At 36.1% G+C, this 25492-nt stretch overlaps 2 protein-coding genes across 2 annotated transcripts in view; one reads left to right on the top strand and one right to left on the bottom strand.

The window, feature by feature from the left end:
• Positions 1-6681: 6681 nt before the first annotated feature.
• Positions 6682-25492, bottom strand: part of LOC140141217 (uncharacterized) — a 29485-nt gene continuing 10674 nt past the window's right edge. The window contains exons 3-9 of the mRNA XM_072163016.1: positions 20739-20791; positions 19428-19541; positions 15087-15274; positions 13371-13454; positions 11957-12047; positions 10536-10661; positions 6682-9710 (exon numbers count right to left, since the gene is read on the bottom strand). Of these exons, the coding sequence (XP_072019117.1) occupies positions 9661-9710; positions 10536-10661; positions 11957-12047; positions 13371-13454; positions 15087-15274; positions 19428-19541; positions 20739-20791 (706 nt within the window). The 3' untranslated portion in view covers positions 6682-9660. The remainder of the gene's footprint in view (positions 9711-10535; positions 10662-11956; positions 12048-13370; positions 13455-15086; positions 15275-19427; positions 19542-20738; positions 20792-25492) is intronic.
• The window catches only part of LOC140141218 (uncharacterized), a 32804-nt gene continuing 23438 nt past the window's right edge, over positions 16127-25492 (top strand). Inside the window, exons 1-2 of the mRNA XM_072163017.1 lie at positions 16127-16335; positions 17278-17328. Coding sequence (XP_072019118.1) covers positions 16245-16335; positions 17278-17328 — 142 coding nt within the window. The 5' untranslated portion in view covers positions 16127-16244. The remainder of the gene's footprint in view (positions 16336-17277; positions 17329-25492) is intronic.

Below are 25492 nucleotides of genomic sequence, written 5' to 3'. Positions count from 1 at the left end.
AGCGGTTTTGTCGTTACTTTGCACCACTGAGGTCCTGGGTTCGAGCCGCGCGTGTTTTCTCCAGGGATCGTTGGTTTCCTCTTGCATCTAAAACTTGGCTTTCTTTCTTGTTCATTGATCTGCCTCGTCTTCCGTATTAAATATATGATAAATATTGGTACCGGAAAATGGCGTATAATGGTTTGAGTAGCCGATAAGATCCGATATTAAATTCCAAGCACCCAACTAACCCCATTTATATATCATATGGTTTCATTGACCTTGGAGTATACCATCCCTTACAAGAGAATTCCAAATTTGCGTTTGCTAAAGCAGGAAAATCAAATTTCTTTTTATTGCCATGTCTTTGGAACTTGTGTCAAGCTAGAACATTACGCAAAGCAACGTTTTGTGATGTATCAACTAAATTTTAATATTTTTTCAGAGATGAGGAAACGGGAGAAATTATCGGTTTCAACATTGACGTTATTAACGAGGGTGAGTATTCGTAAAATATGCTGCGCCAAAAAGCATCAGAACACTTGGGAAAATTCTATTTTTAAAGCTGAACCATGTTTGGGTAAATTTATATTCTTAATAGATGCACTTCACATTAGTACACCCCAATGAATCCAATGTGACTTCAAGAAGTAAAGTTACAAGCATTGATGAGACGAAAGTCCAGTAAAGTGACAAACTGGCCTATACAAGCCGAAATGATTTTAACAAGCGCAACAAAAAGACAACACAGTGTCGGGGTTTTTTCCTCTCTGTACTTTTCATAACGTTCATTTTATTTGTCAGTTCTATTTCAGTTTTCTTTGTTTCCTTTTGTTTAAAATTAAAGGAGCACATAAATTAGCCATTCAACACTCTCAAACCAGAAGCCGTCCGTTGATTTTTAAAGAGGTAGTTTGTCACTTTTAAATCTGGACCTTTGTCTAATCAAATGCTTGTAACTTTGCTCTTTGAAGTCACATTGGATTCAATGGGGTGTCATAATGTGCAGGATTAGATCTATTAAACAAATAAATTAACCCAGATATGGTTAACCCAGCAAACACAAAACGTTTGCGTCATCATTCGCAAAAAGTTATAAAAGGTTGTCAGAAAAAGAGTGTAAAACGTTTTCATAACCTTAAAAAACATTTTTTATAATCTACTGCTCAGCAAACAAAAATGTTTTAGAGAAAACGTTTAAATGTCCGGTTATAATAAAGGGTATAAAAACGTTTTAATAACATTCAAAAAACATTCTTGAATACGTGATACAAAACATTCTAAACAGAATGTTATTTTGAGGTTGAAAAAATATTTTGCGAAAAATGTTTGCCCAAAATATTTTCAATAACGTTTTAAAAAACGTTTTCATGACCTTTATATAATCCGATATTTAAATGTTATTAAAAGGTTTTGAAAAAACATTTTGAGAAAATTTCTGTATTTGCTGGGTTCAAATATTTTGACATAATGTTATTTAAGTATTGACACAATATTTGGCAAAAATGTTTGCAAAAATAGTTTACAATAACATTTTTGAAAACATTTAAAAATATTGTTGTAGTGTGTTTTCATACAAAACGTTTTAAACGTTATCATGACCTTTATATAACCCGACATTTTAATGTTATTACAACGTTTTTAACTAAACCAAAAGCCAAAACATAACTTATTTAAAACGTTTTTAAAACGTTTTTGTGTTTGCTGGGTAAGTATTAAAGGTAGGAGTTTTCCAGGTGTGTTTTGTGTATGTGTAAGGGAAATTGATTCGGCAAAAACTTACTGTTCCGCCAGTGTACAATCAACATCGTCAAATTTAGCTGCTGTAATGATCCAGTAATTTATCGATCCATCTGTATTTCTATTAGTATCTTATGTGAAACATTGCTTGTATAGTATTTGTGTCAAATATTATACCTATCTACCTTTTTCAGTGTGTAAAATCGCTAACAAAAACTGTCAACTGGTACTAGATTCTTACGGCAATGCATGGAGTGGTGGTCTAGGAGGGCCCGCACTAATGTCTGGACGGTATGACTGTACACAAGGTATCTTTATTAAATTATCATAAACGAACAAAAAACAGAAACAGTAATTGGTTTCGATATTCGTGATACGTAGCATAGTGGTCAGGATATCCAGCAACTAAAACCTCTGTATTGAAAACTGATTTCCCAGAAAAATAGGGGGTTCTGAACAGTAAATGTCAACATAATATTATTTTCGGCTCCATGGGCAAAAAAAAAGAAGTTGTGGAGCTATGAAATTTTCACATTCTCCCAGATTTTAGCTAAAGAGCCACAACTTTGGGAGTCTTACTCAAAGTGGGGCTAAAGAAGAATAAAATGATCCTTAACTTAACTTTGGAACTCAAGGGCGTCTGCAATTGGGACCCTTGACAGTCTCACTTACAGGTCCTTCCTTTTATATCAGTGACACCCCGGACACACAGTATCTCAGAGGTACCACGATAAAGGATTGGTCAACGTTCGCCTGTGCCTTCCTCTAAAATTAATTTTGCTGTCATAATGTTACCGATTCAGTTTGTGATTGCGACTTAGTAGTTTGCTAATAACCTTAAATCCATGCTGATATCCTGTTCATAACATTTCAATTGAAGATGTGTAACGTTTGTGACATAATAAACAATGGCTTCTCTGAGGTCTAGTAATAAATAGTATCACAATTTTACATGTTTACCTAATTTTTATTGGCCTTGTGCAGGTTGGTTTAGCACATTTCCCCGAATTCGTACTTTCCTCTTCACCGAGCCATTTACCAAGGCAGAGCCGGGTGTGTTTGTAGTAGCGAATGGTAACCCTACAGGGTTCGATTGGAAGGATCTAGCGGGTAGAAAAATTGCCTTCTATGAGGGTTGGTTTGCTGATCCGGCATGCATAAAGAGATATTCAGATATGATTGAAGTAAGTATGCATTATGTCCACCGTGACATGAACAAAATGAAGACCTGAGCGCAAGAAGACCGTAAGTCCACTTGACCCCTCAACATGTATACACTCAAGTTGCGTATAGTTTCGTATAGTTTGGTAATGTTTTATACATGTTCAGGGGCCAAAACAAATCTTTCACAACCTTTCATGATGTTTTCACCCTGGAACATGTTTTAAACACTATAAAACCCTAAGAAACTATACGTAACGTTAGTGTATACATGTTGAGGGGCCAAGTGGACTTACGGTCTTCTTGCGCTCAGGTCTTCAAATATCATTTGGGATATTAATTATCGATCCCTGCTTTAGTCCAGTAAAATGATTAGCAAACACAAAATATTGCGCTTTTTTAAAGGACAATATCATCCATCCTCCAAGATAACAGAGAGTGGATTACTGGATGATTGGATAGAAAATGGAGAAACACTTCACCGTATTTTGTTTATTCAATAGTGGACCATCAAATCCCACGTTATGAGGCAGCCGAGGAAAATAAAATAATACTGCGGTTATAACACTGGCCAACAAAATTTACCTTTTTCTGGTGACTTGGATTTAAGAGTTGTTTTTAACTAATTTGGGGTCGCTGATTTCAAATATGGCATCAGTTTTTCCCTATCAGGTCAAGTTTTTGATCTATGACAAATGGTGAAATTTCATGAATTACTATTTAGAACACATATGTTTAATAAGCAAGGACAGGATGACTTTTTGCCTTTGTCGTAAAAATATTGTACATTAAGTGGAATTGGACTGATAAATACAGCTTAATAGCAGAAAATCATACCTTCCCATGATGCTTTGCACCACATAATGGAGCTCTGAAACACATGGAATCTTGTATATTTCTGACAATCCCGCAGACGGAAATTTGTTCCATAAACATGCTAAGGCAAATCTTCTTGCTAAATTAGTGTACCTTTATATAGTTGATATTATTATGTCAATATTTACGCATTTACCATTTGACTTTGAATTGGGTTCATGTGATTTAGTAACTTTATGGACCCGGGCAATACACCCTCTCATATAAGCGGGGGTATACCATAGAGTGAAAATGTGACGTGATATGCAAAAACTAATGCTATATTTGAAATCAGCGACCCAAAATTACCTAAAAACAACTCTCAAACCAAAGTCACCAAAAACTGTGTTTGGCCATCGATTTTGCTTCCCCTCCAGTCTGGTTGTGACACAGGTGCGCATTATCGTGGCCAGTGTCAAAAGACTCGAATACGCTACAAAAAATATAATAACCAACAATGCGCCGAGAGCGTACACATATTAATTGTATAAGCGTAAAAGGACAGTTTGTCGGCAATCTTGCTGCGCAAAGGCGCCAAGGATTGCCGACACACCCCAACTCGTGGTGTGACGAAGACACGAAGTATAGAAAGAAGAGCAAAATAGATGAAGATCTGAATGAAATGAAATCAAATTAAATGAAATAAAATTAAATGAAATAAAATAAAATAAAATCCTTCCATCCACTAAGAAAAGATGATAGTGAACTTGATAAATGAAATGAAAAGGAGAATAATCAAACGATACATGATATAGAAAATTAATCCATAGTAAACGCTCGTCGATATATTGAATAATGTATCATCAAATCCAACAAATAATTGATCGTAAACCTATTCTGTGGATTTTTAGGGTTCATCACTTCAAGATGAAGATATAGTTGTTAAACCCACAACAGACGGAGTTATCGAAGCAGTCCAATCTGGAGAGGTAAGTGGGTATGAGAAAACAGATTGTGAATATGTCGTAAAAGAAATTTTGATAATGAAAGCCAAAAGAAGCACAACAAGGTGGTGGGCAATACACGTTATGTTTTGCTTTAAGCCGGAATCAGTCATTATCACCAGTCAGAGCAAAATATGAGAGACCAGCATTTAAAAATTATCTGTAAAATCACATGTATGAATAATATCAAGTGATATGAATTCCAACCGAAATATTTATAAATGTGATCGATTTTATTTAAAATTTCAGGCAGATGCTGCATTTGTTAGTCCAGATCTAAGTGACATTGTACAAGCGTTACATCCTGTTAGTCCTTATCTTGACCGATGTACCCTAGGAGGGGCTTCACTTATGTGTAGAAAAGACAGTCATTTGCCTAATTGGTGGAACCCTGCATGGCGAAGACTTCTTAATTCACATAGATATGAAGAATTGTGTGATCGAATTGACACCATTTATAGTAAGTATACGACTACGTTGGGCTTTACGAGCAAATATTAGAGGGGTTTTGCAAAACATTTTATGCTTTCTGCAAACAATTCTAATTCCAAAAAAATTGTTTGTTTGTGAACAAATCTTGGAAATTCAATCAAATGTATTGAACTATATCATAACTCTTAACAATTTTATATCAGGTTCAAACAACTGGACAATTTTGAAAGGCTTTTTAAATTTAGATTTCAAGTGGTCGTTATAGAAATCCGTATTCCTATTTGATGCATTTCCCTTTATATTAACTCGGATATACATTATGTACTTTTAGTGTTATACTGCATTTTTTTGCGTTCACTGTCGCTTTCTGTTCACGCTTCGTTTCTATTTATTTTTAAATTCATACCCGATGTTATTCTTCTTAAATGCTAGTTACACTCTATAATGATATATGTTGTCAACATCTTCCGCTATATATTTGAATTCCCCTGTCCTCGTGGATTCGGAGTTCCTTTCTCTAGCTGTACAGGTCTCTTACTCTTGTCCCGTTTGTATTGTCTCTTATACAAGTACCTTTTTCCTCTCTCACGCCCTTGTTTCGGTTACTCTCTCCCTTTCCCTCCCTCGCTCTCTCATTTCCTTCTTTTGTAATCTCTCCCATCACCTAGTAGCATAGTCAGGACTTTTTCAGAAGGAGTAGGGGTAAAGAGCTAAGGGCAGGCCACGAACCTTCTTAATTTTCAAAAATGGGCTAAAAAGTAGCAAAGTCTGTAAATCGTAAATAGCAGGGCTCCAAGCATCACAGAGGAGGCCAAGAGGGAGGGCAATGTTTTTCACAAGGGGGACTGCTCCTGCCGCCCATTTATCTCACCTCCTCTTTTTCTGTACAACATCTGTATTATAATTGTATTTTACTTTTATTTTACTTTTTACATTCTTTTTCAATATTATCATTTATTTACAGATCGATTTGGTCAGTCGTCGGCAGAATTTTGTCTAACACGATAAGGAGGCTAGACTTTTTTTTTTCTTAGTTTGTTATCTTATTATTAAAAACCTGGATAAAGATAAAGATCCTAAAATACATAATAATTGCAGATAATAAAATAATTGCAAACACCTTTCTTACTGGAGGACATTTGTGACACGATCTAAGCCAATCAGGCCATGGAAGCAATTTAGATATTACATCGGTAGGTTAATCGATAAGGCGTTGGACTATGGAGCGAGAGGTTGCGGGTTCAAATCCTGGCGGTGGTTTAGCATGCTTAGTAAATTGAGTTACCTTAAAATTCCCCTGGACAAGGAACTTACTGCTAATTGCCTCGTTGTAACCCGTACGAAACTCGGGGAGCTAATCCTGGTTTTGAATGTCATTTGTGGAATGTCTAGGGTGTGCGCTCTTGAAGCTGCAAAGTCCCTGAGTTGTTGTTGAATGTTTTATAGAATTAAGTGGGCCGTAGTGGTCAACAACAACCTTTAAAGTGTACTGAGGCTTGTGGATCAACGGTTAGGCGTTGTGCCTGTGCGTAACCTGAATACAGAAACGACTTATAGAATGACAACATAATTCATCAGTAAACAATTTATTAATACTGTTGAAGCAATCAATTAAAAAGTAATATATATTTACAGGGTACATGGTGTATGTGACAATAACTGAAGAGCCAACTGGCAATATAATGGAATATTCTAGTTAGAACACATACAACCCCTGGAAGACGTAACCTTAATCTCATACACAGTGTGTGTAGATTTCAAACGGATTTACCCATCCCCATTTGAAATTCACATTGCCTCCCTAAATCGAAGATTAAGGTCATGTCTTCCATTTTGGGGTATATGGATTTCAACTGGAATGGTCCAATAACCAAAACTAAATTAAAGTATCTTCTGTTCACGTTCAACTAATCATCTCCTGAAGAGACGAAGACGGAGACTTAAATGTTTCTACAGTATGTGAGTACAATTCAGAGGCGTAGCAGGAGCCCTTTTAACATCTCCTTTATCGGCTCTTTAGCCTCCCTCGTGGCCCATGGACTTCGTCCACACTGTCCACCCTTTTACCACACCCCTGGTACAATTTGATGGTCTATTACTTCAATTCAATTTATAAAAAGTTGAGGTAAAAACTGAATTGTAAAGCAAAAAGACATTCACCATCTAGTTTTGCTCAGTTTAAGAAACTCATTTATTATTAAAATCACTATTAATTTAAATTTAAAGGGAATTAGGTAGCATTATATATGTTAACATTAAACTAGTAAAATATTTAAATAACATATTTTCTTAATACACGAATGTTGTGTGTTGTGTAGCTGTTTACTTGTGTGAGTTGTGTTAATTTCCCTGTTGGTCATTGAAAAGATTATCTTTATAATAACATGAACAACTAGGTCGGCTACAGTAGTTGTAGTCGCCACTTTCGACTATGACGTGGCAATCGCCTATCTATTGTCAAAACATAAAGGGAACTACTAGACTTACATTAACATTAAGTTCGGGTAGTTGTTCTTAACTTACACTTGTCTATGCCTATAATATAACGTCGAGAAGTGTATAATGGCATAGAATTTAACAAACATGTTGCTTCCAAATCAAGGTTCGTGCAATTATATTAAAAGCATATTTATAATATAACTTCCACCACCGTTAACGTATTGACCGCTTTCATGCTATATATTACGATTTGGTTTAGGAAAGCTCGATAAAGCAATTCAGCATCGAAGTGGTTACGTAATTCTCTTGGTTACCGGATCACGCTACTTTGGTATGCCTTCGAGTGCCATATACTTTATGTGGTGATCATTTCGATCGTGGTTCATTACTCTAGCGCGTGATCCCGTTGACATAGTAACATTACGTAACTTCGATACTGAATAGAGGCCCTGCATTCTTTTATCGATTGGCTCCAAACAAAGGATTTGAACCGGTGTCCTTCACCGTAGTTATGGCGGAGTGCAATCCATTCAATCAAATGTTGTCATCAACCTATTTGATCGTAGTGCAGGGTTATGTGTGTGAGACGAACTGTCACGGTAGATTGCAATCATGCTTTTGTTGAATGCATTTGAGTAGTCCGCCATATTTACCGGATGATACGTCATATGCAGGACCTCTATAGCGCAAGGTCCGATAGAAATAGAAAACAATAACACTCAGAGGTTTGAACTTTATTCTTTGAAAAAAGCACGTAACGTAAAATGTACAGTGCAAGATGATTGTCTGTTTACTTAATATGTATATACCGTCACAATACGATGCGCCTCCAGCGGTCGCTGGGTCGAGGCCAAAATACGCAGTGCATCATGGGAAGATGAGTCGACATCCAAAGCCCGCGTAATACGAATACAATACAGGAACATGCATCATTGTGGGTTTAAATGTTATTATAATGATGTTACATGCAAATGCACACTAAAACAACAATTTACAACTATAGTAGATCCATTTTCTATCTATTGATCACAATGAATCCTTCGTAGAGCTATTTTCAACATATTTATTATCAAAACTCGTGTGACAAATCAGTAGCAGCTAGAACGGCGATGTCGACTCTGGAGTCGAAAATTTGACTGCCAAAAACAACTGATGGCGGCGCATCATATTGTGAAACGCGAGAATTAAAAGGGTTAATAATGTTTAAAGTTAACATCTAACACCGTCAATTAAAAAGGTTAATACTGTTTAAAGTTAACATCTAAAGATCGACTTGAAGTAAAACTTATATAAACACAAAGACACTCATCAATTGGTTTTGCTCAGTTTAACATATTGCAACATCATTACAATCACCATTTTAATTTAAGGAAACTTAATAAAGGACAACAATAATAATGTAATAACAATACTAATCTAACTTTATATACATTTTACCCTAAGACCAGTCACATTTTTTTCCTTAAATATATGAAGAGTGTCCACGTTCACCCGTGTAAGGGTTTGTCCATTTCCCTCTCGATCATTGATTGAATGATCCTGTAAACGGATATGAGAAAATAATATCGAGAGGGTAATGTACGAGACCCCATCTGCAATAGCTGCCAGGCGTCATATTTTAAATGTTTACAACATACATTAGAAAGAATGTAACAGGGTAGAATCCTGATGGGGTTCATACACTTTTTCAGAATATTCTTGTTTACGATAAGGAATAGAAATACCGTCATGAGAAAATGGAAATGCAAAAAGATGCGATCTCGACCAGTCAGATTAAGAGATTGTATGGGCTGATGTCTTGGGCTGTTAACAAAACCCGGGCGCATGAGAAGAGAGTTCACTCGAGCAGGGATTTGTACATTTGCCAGTAGCCTGCCGACTCAGCACACTATAGATGATGGCAAATCTTCCCCGATTATGAGCACAAAGCAGGCAGCTGTTGAAGATAGGACCTTCTTGCACGTGTATGAACAAAAAAAAACACAATTTTCCTTAGCATCAGTTTGTATTATTGAGCCTTCAAATTCATTTTTCTTATAATTATGAAAGCTTACTATTTTAACAAGACATCTACTGTATAGACTAATTAAATTAATTAATAAGTTAGACTTTAATAGATGCCAACACATATTTCTCTTGCAGACTTTCCAGGCTGAATCCCTAAAAAGAAAACAAAATAGAAATTTGTTAACCAGCCAGCTCTGTTAACTAACATGCATTTTTACAAGTTTTACATAGCGTCAGCCTGCAACGATTTCTGTCAAAGTCATTTTTGTAATTTTGAGAACAAAGTACAAAATATAGTCCAAGCATACATTTAAACATAATTATTCACAAATCTTTGCACAAGAACAAATGGTAATGATACAAATGAAAGGGAATAATTCGAAATAATTATGGTGATTACGTAACTGATGCATGCTTGAACCACATTTTGTTTTTGTTCTCAAAATTACAAAAAATGACTTTGGCAATTAGCGTAACAGGCTGACAACATGTAAACAGAATTGGTAGTTACAACTTCTTTAGGAATATAAAATAAAAGAAGAGGAAGAAGAAGAAATAGGAGGAGGAAGAACAACAAGAAGAAAAAACAGAGGAAAAAGAAGAACAAAATCGAAAAAGAACGAAAGATAGAATGAAAGAAAGAAAGAATGAAAGAAAGAAGAAAGAAAGAAAGAAAGAAAGAAAGAAAGAAAGAAAGAAAGAAAGAAAGAAAGAAAGAAAGAAAGAAAGAAAGAAAAGAAAAGAAAGAAAAGAAAAGAAAATTCACATTATTGGTTCATGCAAGTAATCAAACAAACATACCATGAGCTAGAAAGAAAGAAAGAAAGAAAGAAAGAAAGAAAGAAAGAAAGAAAGAAAGAAAGAAAGAAAGAAAGAAAGAAAGAAAGAAAGAAAGAAAGAAAGAAAGAAAGAAAGAAAAAAAAAGAAAGAAAAGAAAATTCACATTATTGGTTCATGCAAGTAATCAAACAAACATACCATGAGCTAGTGGGTCATCTATATCATTACATATTTCACGATATGCTCTTGAATTGATAAGCTTCTCAAATGCTGGATCCCACCACGACTTGAGCAATGAGTCTTTTCGCATCATTAAAGATTCACCTGTAAAATAAAGGACAATGCTCATTGTGTCTGCTATATTCAAGAGAAGATGTCTTACCCGTCCCACAATGCAGTACTTCCGTTTCTGGTTTGCTATCAAGTACAACATGAGTCAACGGTGAAGAAATGTACATCCATGAACAGAGCACATCCAGATCTTGACAAATATGTTTATTCTTTTACTATCGACGCGACCCATGTTTAGGCAGTCTGTTCTCAACATGAAAACATAAGGAATCTGTACAAAGTAATGGAAGTGCCATTTGATGGCTGAGATGATGTTCAAAGGATTCTGGGAAGGGTAAGATATCTTCTCTAGCTATATTCATTCAGTCCAGGAGAATCCAAAATAAGGAACATGAGTACTATAGAAAAATTATTTAATGCGTGTACATCATGGAACATACTCTTTGCGTGCCTTTGCGTAGTAAGCTGTTGTACGCAGATGACCTCGCTAATATGGACGCCGCGTAGAGTAGCGAGTAACAAGCGTAGTTGAATGTTCCACGAATTAAGTAATTTTTCTATAGACTGGGTTAATCTCATTATATATCTACACAAGTGGTCACTTTGGCTGGACCAGAAAGTGCACAATCTTTTCCAAGAAATGCATTATGTATACTGTGGATACCTATCCTTTACTGTGGGAAATAATTTTCTGATTTGTTTCATTCCAGATGGATAAGATCAACATTCTAAAGCGTTTATCCAAATCCAAGAGGATATATGGACCCTAACTAGTTTGTGGTGTATAGTATTTCCCATTGCGTGGTTTTGGGATTCATGTATCATGTACGTGTAAATGAAGGGAAATGAAATTACATAAGCCAATAATATTGAGTATAATAATAATAATAATAAATACATTTCTGATTTATATAGCGCCTTTTTACCAGATCTTGGAGGATTCAAAGCCCTGTCAGTTCGCTGTAATGGTGAATCATCACAATCAGATCGCATTAACTAGGCAAGTTGCAGCCAAACCTGGCGCAAATCTATCCGTACTTTGATTGTAACATCCACCAATTTTCTCCAAATTCCATTGGGTGAAGGAAGTTTTTTCATGACCAAACTAATCACCGATTTTTTTAAAGCAGTAAGAAAACGGAGATCCCGAAGAAACATGCGAGAGCGAACATTGATTGGGATGAACCAAGTGCACATACAGTCCTTGGGCACGGCCGGGGCTTGAACTCGGGACCTCAGTGGTGCAAGACGAGGGAACAGAATTTGCAAAGATCATATGTTAATATGGTATAACATAATAGGACGTAACATCTACTTTGAACACATACCTCCCAATAAGCATTGTTTATATTCTTGAATGACTTCTAGCGTGCCATCTGTGGCTGGTGACAGATCGTTGGATATAAACGCAGCATCCACCTGTTGTATAAGAAGAAAGTAACTCAATTGGTCTTTGTGAGAGGGAGAGGGAATGTGTGCGGGGGTGCCCATGTGTGGGGTGTAAAGTTTGGGGTGCGTATTGGTGGGGTGTGTGTAGGGAGTGTGTGTAACAACCTCCAGTTTACCACGGGTGAAGACAAACGAACAACAGCTACACCGTTTAAATCCCCATGCAATGGTAAAATATTTTGGGATTGCTACAAAATTCAAACACTGGTCGCCCTCCGGCAACTTGACTGAAACGGCGATTCCGAGCATAGTTTATCCCTAATTGTCTTGATTCTGTAATATAAAATTCGGGGAGTTGATTCTGGATGAAAGTGTTTATAATACTTTATACGTATAATGGTGTACGCGTCAAAGCTATCGAGTTGCTTAATGTTATTGAATCATGCCTTGTGTAGTGATAATTGATCTATACCGTAAAACCTCGTCTACAAGCATACACAGTGCTTTTGATGAAAGCTAAGGCACCGCATCCAATTTGGTCCTATAGAACTATCGGTGCCCGATTAGGTACCGATGACTCTTAACATCACTCCCTAGAGATAAAATAAATTGTATCAAGCATAATGATTAACAGTTGCATAGTGTTATTGTTTTTCATTTAAATACACTGTACAAATGTTCTGGGCATGATTAAAGTGTCATCGGTACCTCTTCGGGGACCGATAAATAGTGTCACTGCTCCGATGACGTCATCTGCTTTTAGACTACCTCAAGAGGGCAGCTGTATTTTTTTGTTCGGCACATATAAAATCAGAATTTTTGTCAGTTTTTGAGTTCAATACGCACGGTTCTTTCTCAATACGCAAGCTAATGACTATCATATTCTTTTAACACATATATTTAAGTGCAAGCCTTGAAATCGGCTTCTTTAGAATAAAAAAATTACGGGAGATATTCATCATTTTCTACCCCCGGTATCCAAAGATTTATCGTCTGAATATCAAACCGTGCATAGCACATACATGTGTATCGATCCCGGGTATTGATTTTAGTGTCTCTGCTGTACAATGTAATTATTTACCAAGCGGTGTGCGATAGCGCCATCCATTGACACAATTATAATATTATGGCGTTTGAGCACATACATTATAAAAACAAGTACTATTGTAAGACCAATCTATTGTATTGGCATATTTACGGTTATTTCTTATTAATTTAGCTTTCATCAAACACACTCTATATGCTTGTTGACAGGTTTTACGGTATTCAAGCGTAATATGATCACGACATCATCATATTTTAATTTTCATCATATTAATCAATTTCTACATTAAAATGTTAGATCGAAATTACCTCGCCTCTTTGTACAGCTGAAACTATAAGAGAATAATCCGAGTCAGGGTAGGCAATCACTTGATCTTCTTGTAGCTCATAATCCTGGATTGATATACAATGGAGAATATTATGTTTTAAGGATCGTAATGTGGTGATTTTAAAGGTGAATATAACAAAAACTACGGTATTTATATTTTAAGACTTATATTAAAGTAGAAAATTTAACTAAAATGGAATAGTAAGGTAAGACACTTACATTATTGTAACCTGAATGGGTACATTGATATATAGACACTATAGAGTCCATAGGCGTAGATCATGTGGGATAGGGGTATAAATCTCCCTCAATATTTTGCCAGGGAGATGGGCCATAAAATCACCCCCCCCCCCCCACCCCGAATGTTGATTCCTGTATGCTGGTTTCTGATAACCTTATATTTGGTCATTTTAGCCCCAAAAGTGCCAATTTCTCAGCGCTTCGCGCGAATTTATTCCACTTTTGCAACATATTTCACTAGTTTAGCTTCAATATGGCAAAATTGTTCGCGCGCATTTGTACCATAAACTCTTTTTTTCGCCAAAAGGTGCTGCATTCACTATATTCAAAAACAAATTTCCAATCCCATCCCCCAATGTCAAAAAGAAATCTATGCCATTGCTATAGACACTGAAAACACTCCCGCACGAGATCAAATTAATGATACCTAATACGTGCAATTATATATCAATAAAATGGAATCTTTGTGCATTACCATTGCCTCATTAGAATCATGCGATATGTAATAAGAAACATGGCTATACTTTGGTTTACCTCACTACTAAGTTAAGATGGACCAAAGTTTAACATATGATGCTGTAGGTCTATTCCAGAGGACAAAATAACCAGCGTCCCATTCATGTATTTTCTATTCGATTAAATGCCTATATATTTGGGGTGTTTAGATCAGGGAATGTGTGTGCGTTGTACTTCTTTGGGATGTCATCAATGCGATGTGAGAAACAATCGTCGAAACAAGGTTCCAACTTTCTGGATCATGGATTATTGTTAATTATGCCATTTGAAAAGCAAATATAAAATTCAGACCAACAAATAAACAAAGTAATGAACACTATTGTAGTCACAGTCATTTAATCGTGATAATATTTTATAACCTATCAAAGCCAGAAACAGATTGACCTTGGCAGTAAATTCTATAAGAGCACAACAATGCGACCATTTTCACAGCACACGTTCAACCTGTGTAGAACGATCGATGATGAACGACGTGCGCATGTGCGTAAAGTATTTAGGGTTACCTGAAATTGACCTTTTTGATAAATCCCATTTGAAAAATGTGCAAAAAAAACCCGATTTTTCACTGATTTGCCCCCAAAAATCTTACCAGATACAAAAGTTAGTAAAACAAGAGTATACATGTCATGTACTGACCCATGGCATTTCTCACACTAAATAGTAGGTGTAGGTCATGTCTACTTTTCGACAGGGGCTACCCTAAAGAACGTCGCTAACCCAGCCCTTAACAAGTATTTCAAAGCATTGAAATGTGCAGTAACAATGTGCGCATCATCGTGATAATCAGAAGTCTACCTGCAAAGGCATATGACATTTATTTTTTGATAATCATTGGTGCGATGCAGAGTTACAATGTACGTCTAGGGAAGTGCAATTCATTCAAAAATTATTTTCACCTATCGCTATGGTAATTACTTCTGCAGCGAATTATGATAACTTACCGTAACACTGAATAGACAATAGGCATTAGACCACCAATCAGCAAGCAGCCCAATCTTTTTTCCTCTAAGATTACTTGGATCAAATTTAGACGGATTGCCTCGCCTTGTTAAAAATACTGGTTTTGGAACTTGAGCCAATGCCTTGCTGAACATTACAGAACGAGCTCTGTCGGCAGAATGTGCGAACACTGCAAAGACACAATAACATTGTAAAATCTATGAACTATTTACTATATTGCTGAACAGTCATTACTATCCAGACCATGTCAAATAAAACTGCAAATTATTAAGGGACTAGTTCACCCCTGTATATTCTTAACTAGAGAAGTAATTCATTGGTAGAGCACCGGCGCAGTCACCCTCGGAGCCTTATTTCACCCGTATACAGATGAGCACTTCATTATAATGCCTCTTTGAAGGTGTCTTGGGTATTTCTTGAGCTGCATATCTCCTTGTCTTGGGTAGGCATCAAACAATTATCTGAGGTCATAATTAGAAGATTAGCCAATTGCTGCATCTTTTAACTCGGCTTTAAGACCGAATTCGTTGAAATCTGTCAAGGAATAAAGATATATTGATCCAAAATCCCAAGGAATATGTAAATTCAGACGTTGCAGTTTTTTCCTATGGATAATCTACAGACTGTAAAAAAAATTGTTACAACATGTATGGATTTGCATATTATAAATCTTTCTTAAAATAAGAGGAGTTTTAGAGAACTAGCGTCATGCATTTTATTGATTAGTGGAACTTTTGATTTCGTTATTTCTTTATGTTTTCGATCACAATTTTTGTTTAATTATCAACCGATTTCAACTAGTGAAGTGGCATTGAGCTGAAGGGTACAGGTAAATGACTGCTAGTTTTAAAGTTACGATACGCTCTGTAGCTTCAGGGGCCAATAGATAAGGCAGACTTGGCTGTAACTGGTTGACTTGTTAACAATTGATAATGCAGTTGCTTCTCTCTTTCAGTATTTCAACTAACCGTGACCCCCGGTTATTAGTCCTATATATAAACTTTTAATTCGCTTTCTTTGTCCATTATCACATTATCCTTTGGTTGCCACGTCGTCATATTATATATGTTACATTCATTTTGACTAGCTATAATCGTGTCGAATTTTCATCTCTCATTTCATCATTAAACATAGAAACGATGAATCGAATTATAATCAGTGTGGCGGTGATTGCCTTACTTTCAACCATGTGTCTTGTTGAAGCGGGGAACCGTGGGAAGAGGAGAAAAGGTAAAAAAATCATTTTTGTATATGAGCGTAAAGGGTTCTATGTATAACTTTGTGAACGAAGGCTCGAAATAAGGTGTGGTATCAATGTTCTCGTAACTTTTTCAAATGAACACATAAAGGGTGTCAGAAAACGTTTAATTGTTGGGTTTGTATGTTTGTTTGTTTGTTTGGTTGGTTGGTTGGTTGGTTGGTTGGTTGGTTGGTTGGTTGGTTGGCTGGTTGTTTGTTTGTTTGTTTGTTTGTTTGTTTGTTTATTTGTTTGTTTAAAAGATTGCAGCAGAATTGAAGAAGAAGGAATGAGTGCCACTTCCATCAACCCATGGAATGTCAACAATTTTACTGTCAGACATTTTTTTGCAACTTTTACAAATGATTTGCTACCAAATGTTTTGCAAAAATGTTTCGCAGTAATATTTTTTCACATTATAGTTGTTTTTGTTTGTTTGCTTGTCTATTTGTTTATTTGTTTGTTTGTTTGTTTGTTTGTTTGTTTGTTTGTTTGTGTGTTTGTTTGTATGTCTGTTTGTTTGGTTGTTTGTTTGGTTGGTAGGTTGGTTGGTTTTTTGTTTGTTTTGTTTTTTGGGTGTTTTTTTGACATAACGTGTTTTTTTTAATATTTTCATGATTTTTATAAACACTTAAAATATAAAATTTATACTGTGTTTCTGGTCTGGGAAAATGAATTGTTAGGGATAGTAGTGCTATAGAGCAAAACCGATTGGCAAGATTGGCCAATGCTACACAAAATCAGAATATCACCAGGAAATTTAAGAACAAAGATTTACTGTGCTATAGACAGAGCAACACCGATTTGCAAGGTTGTCCAATATGCTGTACAAAAGAAGAATTTAGTCTCATATTGATAGACGAGGCGACAAATAATTGAACTGGTAGAAAAATAAGAAAAACTTTGAAAAGTTTCGATTTTTTTTCGTATTTCAGGTGGTGAACATATTGGTGGTGATGACGACGATGATGACGATATGTCTATGGGTATGTACATATAATCCGAAAAAAATTGTTTTGTTAATTCCAAAAACTACTTTGATTTATGGTCAAATCACTGTAGCAGAAAGGTTACCAAAAAGGCAAAATTGCAAGACAATTGCAACAAAATATTTGTTAAGTGCGAAAATAAGTTTGATTGAACTGTTAATGGTTGAATCATTGTAGCATAAATAAAAGGTTACAAAGTCAAGATGACAAGATTTGTCGTTCTTCACTAATACCTACCGACATTGAGATGCACTATTACACAGAAAACATGCCAAACACAAGAAATTTAGCATTTACTGTCTGTACTGTACTAGACTATGTCATAGTCGAATTTTATTTAAAATATGTTATTATTAGTCATGATGAACTAATTAAATTTGAGTAAAATTCAGAGTCGCCTCGCCTATCAGTCTAAGGAGACTTTGTCGTCAAATTCTTCTTTTGTACAACATTTGACAATTTTGCAAAACGGTTTTGCTCTTAGTACAATTTAATCAACACTGAATTCCATTCACTCATTTTGTACCCTTTTTACTCAACAATCACATTGAATGAGTAATTTTTATTTAGATTGATATTCAGATCACCACTGTAATACTCCACATGATTCCTAATTCTTATGTTAGTTGTAGAGCATAATCACGCCGGACGATATTGAACAAGAAATGGCTTTAAAAAGACACCACCCACGATATGTTTAATATAGGGGCCCTGCATGTGACATGCATAGAAGACCGCACGTACTAATGAGTGAGAAGAAAATCTACTCACGCTAAACTGCACATAGTGGCAGGATGCCCGACATTATGACCATTTTAGGATAGGCTAAATATTATCTTACCAAGGCAAGCCCACGATCGACTTGAACCAAAGCATAATTTCCTTACCAGTAATGATTTGCATGCGGCCCATAGGCTATCAAGACCTATCTCAAGAACAACTGAACCCATGCAGGGCTTGTTTGTACTCAATTTGATGCATTTTTCATGATGATACCAGATATGTAATTGAAAATGTGCAATTCTGCAATTTTTAAAGACAATTTGAAACTTTTCGTCTGCACTGCAGTCGACAGTTTTGACACCCACGTAGAGATGATTAAGCCATTGTATTCCCCAAATCGGGTCAGAAGTTACAATAAAGTTCAAGGTATAAGTTACAAGTTTTTCAATTATTCACAGCTGACTAATCGTGCATTTCAAAACTCATTAACATGCGCAAATGAAATTTGTTAAGTTTTGCAGCCTTGACACACCGAACTTCCCCACGTAAACTACTTTATTTATCCCCGGGCAATTGTTGCCACAGCACTGATACAAAATATAATTAATCAAAAAAATAGTATAAAGCTTGTGAATATTTTTAAATCTAATGTGGAATGCTCGAAAATCATGAAAATGTCAGAGAGATCAACGCATAATCAAATATTCTCACTGATTAAAAGTGAAGACCTGAACGCAAGAAGACAGTAAGTTCAATTGGCCCCTCAACATGTATACACTAAAGTTACGTATCGTTTCTTAGGGTTTTATGTTTAATACATGTTCCAGGGTTAAAACTTCATGAAAGTTTGTGAAAGATTTGTTTTGGCCCCTGAACATGTATAAAACATTACCAAACTAGACGAAACTATACTCAACTTTAGTGTATACATGTTGAGGGGCCTAGTGGACTTACGGTCTTCTTGCGCTCAGGTCTTCAAGTGTTAATCACACCATAAATGCTTCTAACGTTCTCTTACCGATATATTTGTATATAAAAGTAAGGGTGGGGGTTGTATTATACAAATGCGCACTACACCCGGGGCACTGCAAAACGAAAGCGCGCAGCAGCTCGGTATGAACGGCCATTGGGGTAAAAGACAACGCCTAAGATGAATGCACGCCGAAGCTTATACGTCTAGCAAGCTCCTAGAGATGTTTAATGTAACAAGAGATAAACAATGCAAACATACCCGTACATATGCCGTAAGGTGCACACCACCAATTAAGCGTCCCTTTGAAAGAGACCTAAAAATGTGTTTTGTTCAAAAACAATTAGTGCTCTATTTTCAAGAATCGGGAGTAGAAACTGGTATATGTGGTAAGCTTACTTACCTGCACATGCGTCATACCATCTCGCCATAAGACCTTCTTGAGGGAATCCATCGGAAAAGCAGCGCTGCCATTCATCATCGACTACTAGACAATTCTTACCAGCTATTTGGCATACTGTCAAGGTAAAACAATAATATACCATGTAAACAATGTGGTCCGTGTTGAAAACGTGTGGTTCTTTATTTATTTATTTATTTATTTATTTATTTATTTATTTCATTCTTGTTTAACCTGGCTAAACCTTTCAATGCACTGCCATCATTTTTATAATGTGAACTCTGTAAATTGAATGATATGCATAAATAAACTCAAATAAAAATCAAATCAAACTCCCAAGGTGCCCAGGTGGCACAAGGCCAACATTAAAATACACAAGTTACAACATATAAAAATACAGAAGGAACTATAATATACATAGTAAAAAACTAGCACACAGATTTAAAAAGGTAATCGGCAAAAAGAGTGGATCAGGGTCAGGCGGGACAGCCGAAGTAGACTCCCATCCACATGCAGGCCGCAGGACCCAACCCCGACCATGGCACTGGTAGGGCCAGAGGCTGGTCAGGGAGCAGGGAGACAACAACAGTAATTGATCCTCTCCAAGCCCCTAACCAGTCACAGTCCCCAGTAGCACCCCATCCAAGGAGAAAGGTCCAGCGATCCACATGCGCCCAGGACACCACCCGGCTGTCCGTCCATACCCGAACACACATATATTGCCCTGAGAAAGACACTATAAAAATACACATTAAAATACAAGACAATATTGCACTAGTGCCGAACTATGGGCAAGTCCATTCGTGTTAGCAGAATCCACCCACCGGGAATTCCGGTGCCGAGTCTGGGGTCCCCGGTCCCCGCCCGGTCGGGCAAACGCCCATGGCCCAGTAACCATCGCCCCAGGTAAGCCACATTGGAAAACTAGGCCTCCAGGGTTCCATTGGTTGCCCGACTAAGTTGACTAATGTAGTAGTCGCGACTTATCTGTAGTCGTGTCTTTCAACCTTCTGATAATTTTCGACTATATACTTATTAGCTGAAGGTCGTAAGTGCATAACAAAGAACTAACGAACTTCTTGCACTAAGCTGACTGCCCACAAAAGGAATATAATTTACCATGTTTACATTAAATACGTGGCCAGATCTATACTAACACTTAATCAATTTCAATCTGTGTAAATGATGTTAAAATAATGTTATAAGCTTATTTGTGAGCAAAATCAGTTTGGGGGTCATTGGGTGAGAGGGACTTGACAAATGGGGGTTAATGTGACCGCACATCCCCATAACAATAAAATAGAGGACAGTCACCTGCGTTGATTACGTCGTTGTAATATCCACGGTTTCTTCTGGTTCTCGGATCTCTGAAAAACACAAGAAGCACCGCACAAAATAGAGCATTACATAGATTATATGTGGTCGCATGTCACAAAGTGAACACGCTACACGTTACTATTAAGGTATTTTCATCCTTGTATCCTATACAAAGACAGCTAGATGTGTCATATAGCTTTACCTTTTAGGTCTGATTTCAGACTTCATTAACTGAAATTGGCCCAGAATAATTGACACGGTGATCCAAAATCCCAAGGAAGATGCAAATTCAAAAGTTGCAATTTGCTCCATTAACTGGATGCTCTATTGATTTGTACATAAAGCGTTCTCAAACAAGATAACTAGCGCCGTGCTTTCCATCATAGATTAGAACATTAAAATGCAAGCTTTGATTTTGTTTCTTCCTTAGGTTTTCGATCACCATCATATAGGCGTAGATCCCGGGGGATGGGGGATATTATTATTTTGCTAGGGGGATGGTCCTTACAACCATCCACATATACATATTTGGCCCTTTTAGCCCCCAAAATGCACATTCATCTAATGAGATCTTAAATTGGAGCTAACATGTGCAGGTCTTGGCTGCATATTTTAATTTTGACATATTTTTGACTTTATTTAGGATATACAGGGGTGAACATAACTGGTAACTATTTTTTTGCTGTCTGTATTTAAAAATGTGATTACAGGTTAATGAATATCAAAACGTCACGTGCATTGAATTGGCTCAATATAAATCTGAATATTAATCACTGAAATACATATATATCTTTCAAAGCCCTTGATAAAAAAATCAGGTGTCAAAGTGTTTTTGAGTTACAGCCCCTCAAGTAACATATATCACTTCCTAAAGTACCATGCAGTTCTGGCTTGCTTACTGAATTTCTAGAACGATTGTTGTGAATAATAATATACATTGTAGCAACAAGCTTCGGGTATTTATAGTTAATAGATGACTTGTCATAGGTCATTTGTTGAGCGAGTGAGAAAATATTATAATGAATTTAAAAATATGTTTGCAAAGCGCTATGATCTTACTTTATGGCGCTATATAAAGTTATATAAGCCCCCCAAGTTAGTTAGTTAGTTAGTTAGTTAGTTCGTAAGTTAGTTAGTTAGTTAGTTAGTTAGTTAGTTAGTTAGTTAGTTAGTTAGTTAGTTAGTTACCCAGCAAACACAAAACGTTTTCGACATCATTCGCAAAAGGTTATAAAAGGTTGTCAGAAAACGTTTAAATGTCGGGTTATAAAAAGGGTATATTAAGAGTATAAAAACGTTTTCATGTAAAACATTTTTGATAATCTACTGTTCCGCAAACAAAAATGTTTTACAGAAAACGTTTAAATGTCGGGTTATAAAAAGGGTATAAAAACGTATTAATAACATTCCAAAAACATTCTTGAAAACTTGATACAAAACATTCTAAACAAAAGTTATTTTGGGGTTGAACAAATATTTTGCGAAAAATGTTTGCACAAAATATTTTCAATAACGTTTTAAAAACGTTTTCATGACCTTTATATAACCCGACATTTAAATGTTATTAAAAGGTTTTGAAAAAAAAAACCACTTTAAGAACATTTCTGGTTTGCTGGGTTCAAATATTTTAACATAATGTTATTTAAGTATTGACACAATATTTGGCAAAATAACATTTTTCGTAAACATTTAAAAATATTGTTGTAGTGTGTTTTCATACAAAACGTTTTAAAACGTTATCATGACCTTTATATAACCCGACATTTTAATGTAATTAAAACATTTTTACCTAAACCAAAAGCCAAAATATAACTTATTTAAAACGTTTTTAAAACGTTTTTGTGTTTGCTGGGTAGTTAGTTAGTTAGTTAGTAAGTTAGTTAGTTAGTTAGTTAGTTAGTTAGTTAGTTAGTTACTTAGTTACTTAGTTACTTAGTTAGTTAGTTAGTTAGTTAGTTAGTTAGTTCGTAAGTTAGTTAGTTAGTTAGTTAGTTAGTTAGTTAGTTAGTTAGTTAGTTAGTTAGTTAGTTAGTTAGTTAGTTAGTTAGTTATTATTGACACATTTTTATGCATATTGCATAATGTCATGTATATTTTTGAAGAATAATGTCTGTTAACATGTTGCGTTTCTCGTAAGACAGTCACGGTTATGTTAAGGATACATTAAGAAAAGGATACATGCAAAGGATACATGTCAAAGTGTTATAGGCTACAAGTGTTTGATGTATTCCTTTATAAGGCAACACCGCAAGTACCATCCATCACTTGCAAATCGACCATGCAGTTCTGGCTTGCTAGCCGAATTTCGAGCACACTTGTTGTGAAAAGTAATATACAGTAAGCAAAATAATTAAGGTACCAGTTGTGTTCACTCCTGTATATCCGAAATAATGACAAATGTGTCAAAATTAAAACAAGCAACCGATGCCTGTACTCTTTAGCTCTGATTTAAGACCTTATTTGTTGAAATTGATTGAGAATTAAAGAAACGGTGATCCAAAACCTAATGAAGATACGAAATAAAAAGTTGCACTTTTGTGTTTTAATCAATGAAAGCACGACGCTAGTTTTTCGTGCTAATCAATGAAAGCACGGCGCTACTTCTCTTGTTCGCGAACGCTTTGTGTACAAATCAATAGGGCATGCAATGTGCATGGCAAACTGCAACTTTTTCATTTGCATCTTCCTTGGGTTTTTGGATCGTCGTGTCTTTATTTCTTGAACAATTTCAACAAATGAGGTCTTAAATTCGAGCTAAAAGATGCAGCTATTGGCTGTTGGTTCCAATTATGACAGATCTGCCTTTATTTAGGATATACATGGGGTGAACGTAACTGGTACCTTAATTATTTGGCTTACTGTATTGTAGCAATAAGCTCCGAGTAATTTTTAGAGGTTTGATAAATGACTTTTCAAGGGTCATTTGACAAGGGTGAGAATAATGTATGAAGTTAAAACCATGAATATTGCTGTTTTAACACAGCGGTATACTATATAGAAAAAAAATAATGTATTCGGACAAAATAGATAACTCAAAATAGATGACCTGGTATATATATATTCAATAGATAAAGCCCACCCTTTTATTTATAACTTTGTAACAAATACGGATTGAGGAATTTTGCATCTTACAGTGCAAATGGTTCTCATTATTTAGAAACGCCTTTTGGGGACAGGTGTTAGGAGTTTAAATCCGCACAATTAAAGTGATTAAACTGCTGACAAAGAGTATTATAAGGTAAAGGACACTAAAAGCGCTCTCACCAAGGTGTATCTAAAAAAATTTTACAATTTTCAAAAATTGTTTTTTTCACTAGAATAAAAGGAATCTCAATATTTCATCAGTGATGTAAAGCATGATATTGACCAAGTCAGGAATATATGGTCAATTCCAGCCAAAGCGGGACAAAATTCTCTCTGGGGCCATTTTAAAAATGTTTTCCTTTTCAGTTCTAGACTTATCAAATGAGACGATCATATCTTGTGAATCATCAGGTGGAAGTGCCATCGGATTGAAAAATAACTTTTCTTGCTAGACCAAATAAAGTGTTAAATGCGCATATGCATGTTACCCACGAATCCAAGCCTTTTTCACCTGTTGTACGCCATAAAATTTCACCTTCTTTAATATCTTTCAATATTTTATGTGTGACTCATATACACTAGAAATCGGTGAAGACTTTGAACGTAAAATAGAATTTTATTACATATATCTACAAAGAAATATTTTGGTTATTACAATTTTTAAGAAAGAACCAGGTGTACAGTTAAGATTGTGTCAATTCTTCGAACTCTTTCCAAAGTGGCTGTCATTTAACATTACTGTATTATTTCGAAAGATTAGAATAAATGCTTCATAGAAATATAAAGTTAGATTGTGTATCTCGTCGCAGGATGAGGATCTCGGATGGATTCGTGGGTAACAGCGTCTGAAAAATAACAATTCCTATTAATTTTTTCAATAGGAAGCCCAGAAGCCAAGACACCAATACCAGAGTCCCTCTTGTGGTCACTTTTCATCCTAACCTCCCTCCTCTCCGCAGCATCACTAATGACAATCACCATATACTTCAAACCTCAGATCGGCTACAACGAGCGGTTCCCGATAACCCCATCCTGGCCTACAGACGTCCCCGCAATCTTAGAGATCTTCTTGTGAAAGCTGAAGTCCCCCCTCTTTCTGATACTATTCCTTCCACACAACAGGGTACTGTCACATGTGATTCCAGGTGTGTTGTTTGCAAGGACCATATCCAAGAAGGGTATTCTGTCACCAGTAATTCCAACAATTCCTCCCACAGGATCAGGGGCAACATCACCTGCACCACATCTAATGTAGTGTATCTCATTTCTTGCAGAGTTTGTGGTATACAGTATGTGGGAGAAACCAAGAATGCACTTAAGAAGCGGTTTTATGGACACCGGTCCACAGTCAAGACCAAGAAGCTTGACACCCCTGTTGGTGATCACTTTAACCTCCCCAACCACTCTATCTCTGACATGATCCTTCAGGGGATTGAGTCTTTAGGTAACCGTCCTGACACCGTCCGTGCCAGCAGGGAGAAATTCTGGATGAAGCGCCTACGTACCATCCAGCCACATGGTCTCAACATCCAAGAGGGAAACGATTAACTTGGTTTTCATTATCATAATATTCCAACCAACCCCCCCCCCCCCCATTTTTTTTTTTTTTTTTTTCCTATTTTGTTATTTATATTTTCCATCCACTTTATTATTTTAGTTTTATTTCC

Source organism: Amphiura filiformis, chromosome 19 (genome assembly GCF_039555335.1).
Source record: "Amphiura filiformis chromosome 19, Afil_fr2py, whole genome shotgun sequence".
NCBI classification, from domain to species: domain Eukaryota; kingdom Metazoa; phylum Echinodermata; class Ophiuroidea; order Amphilepidida; family Amphiuridae; genus Amphiura; species Amphiura filiformis.
Note: the sequence above shows the minus strand (reverse complement) of the source record. Positions and strands in the feature narration are given on the sequence as shown.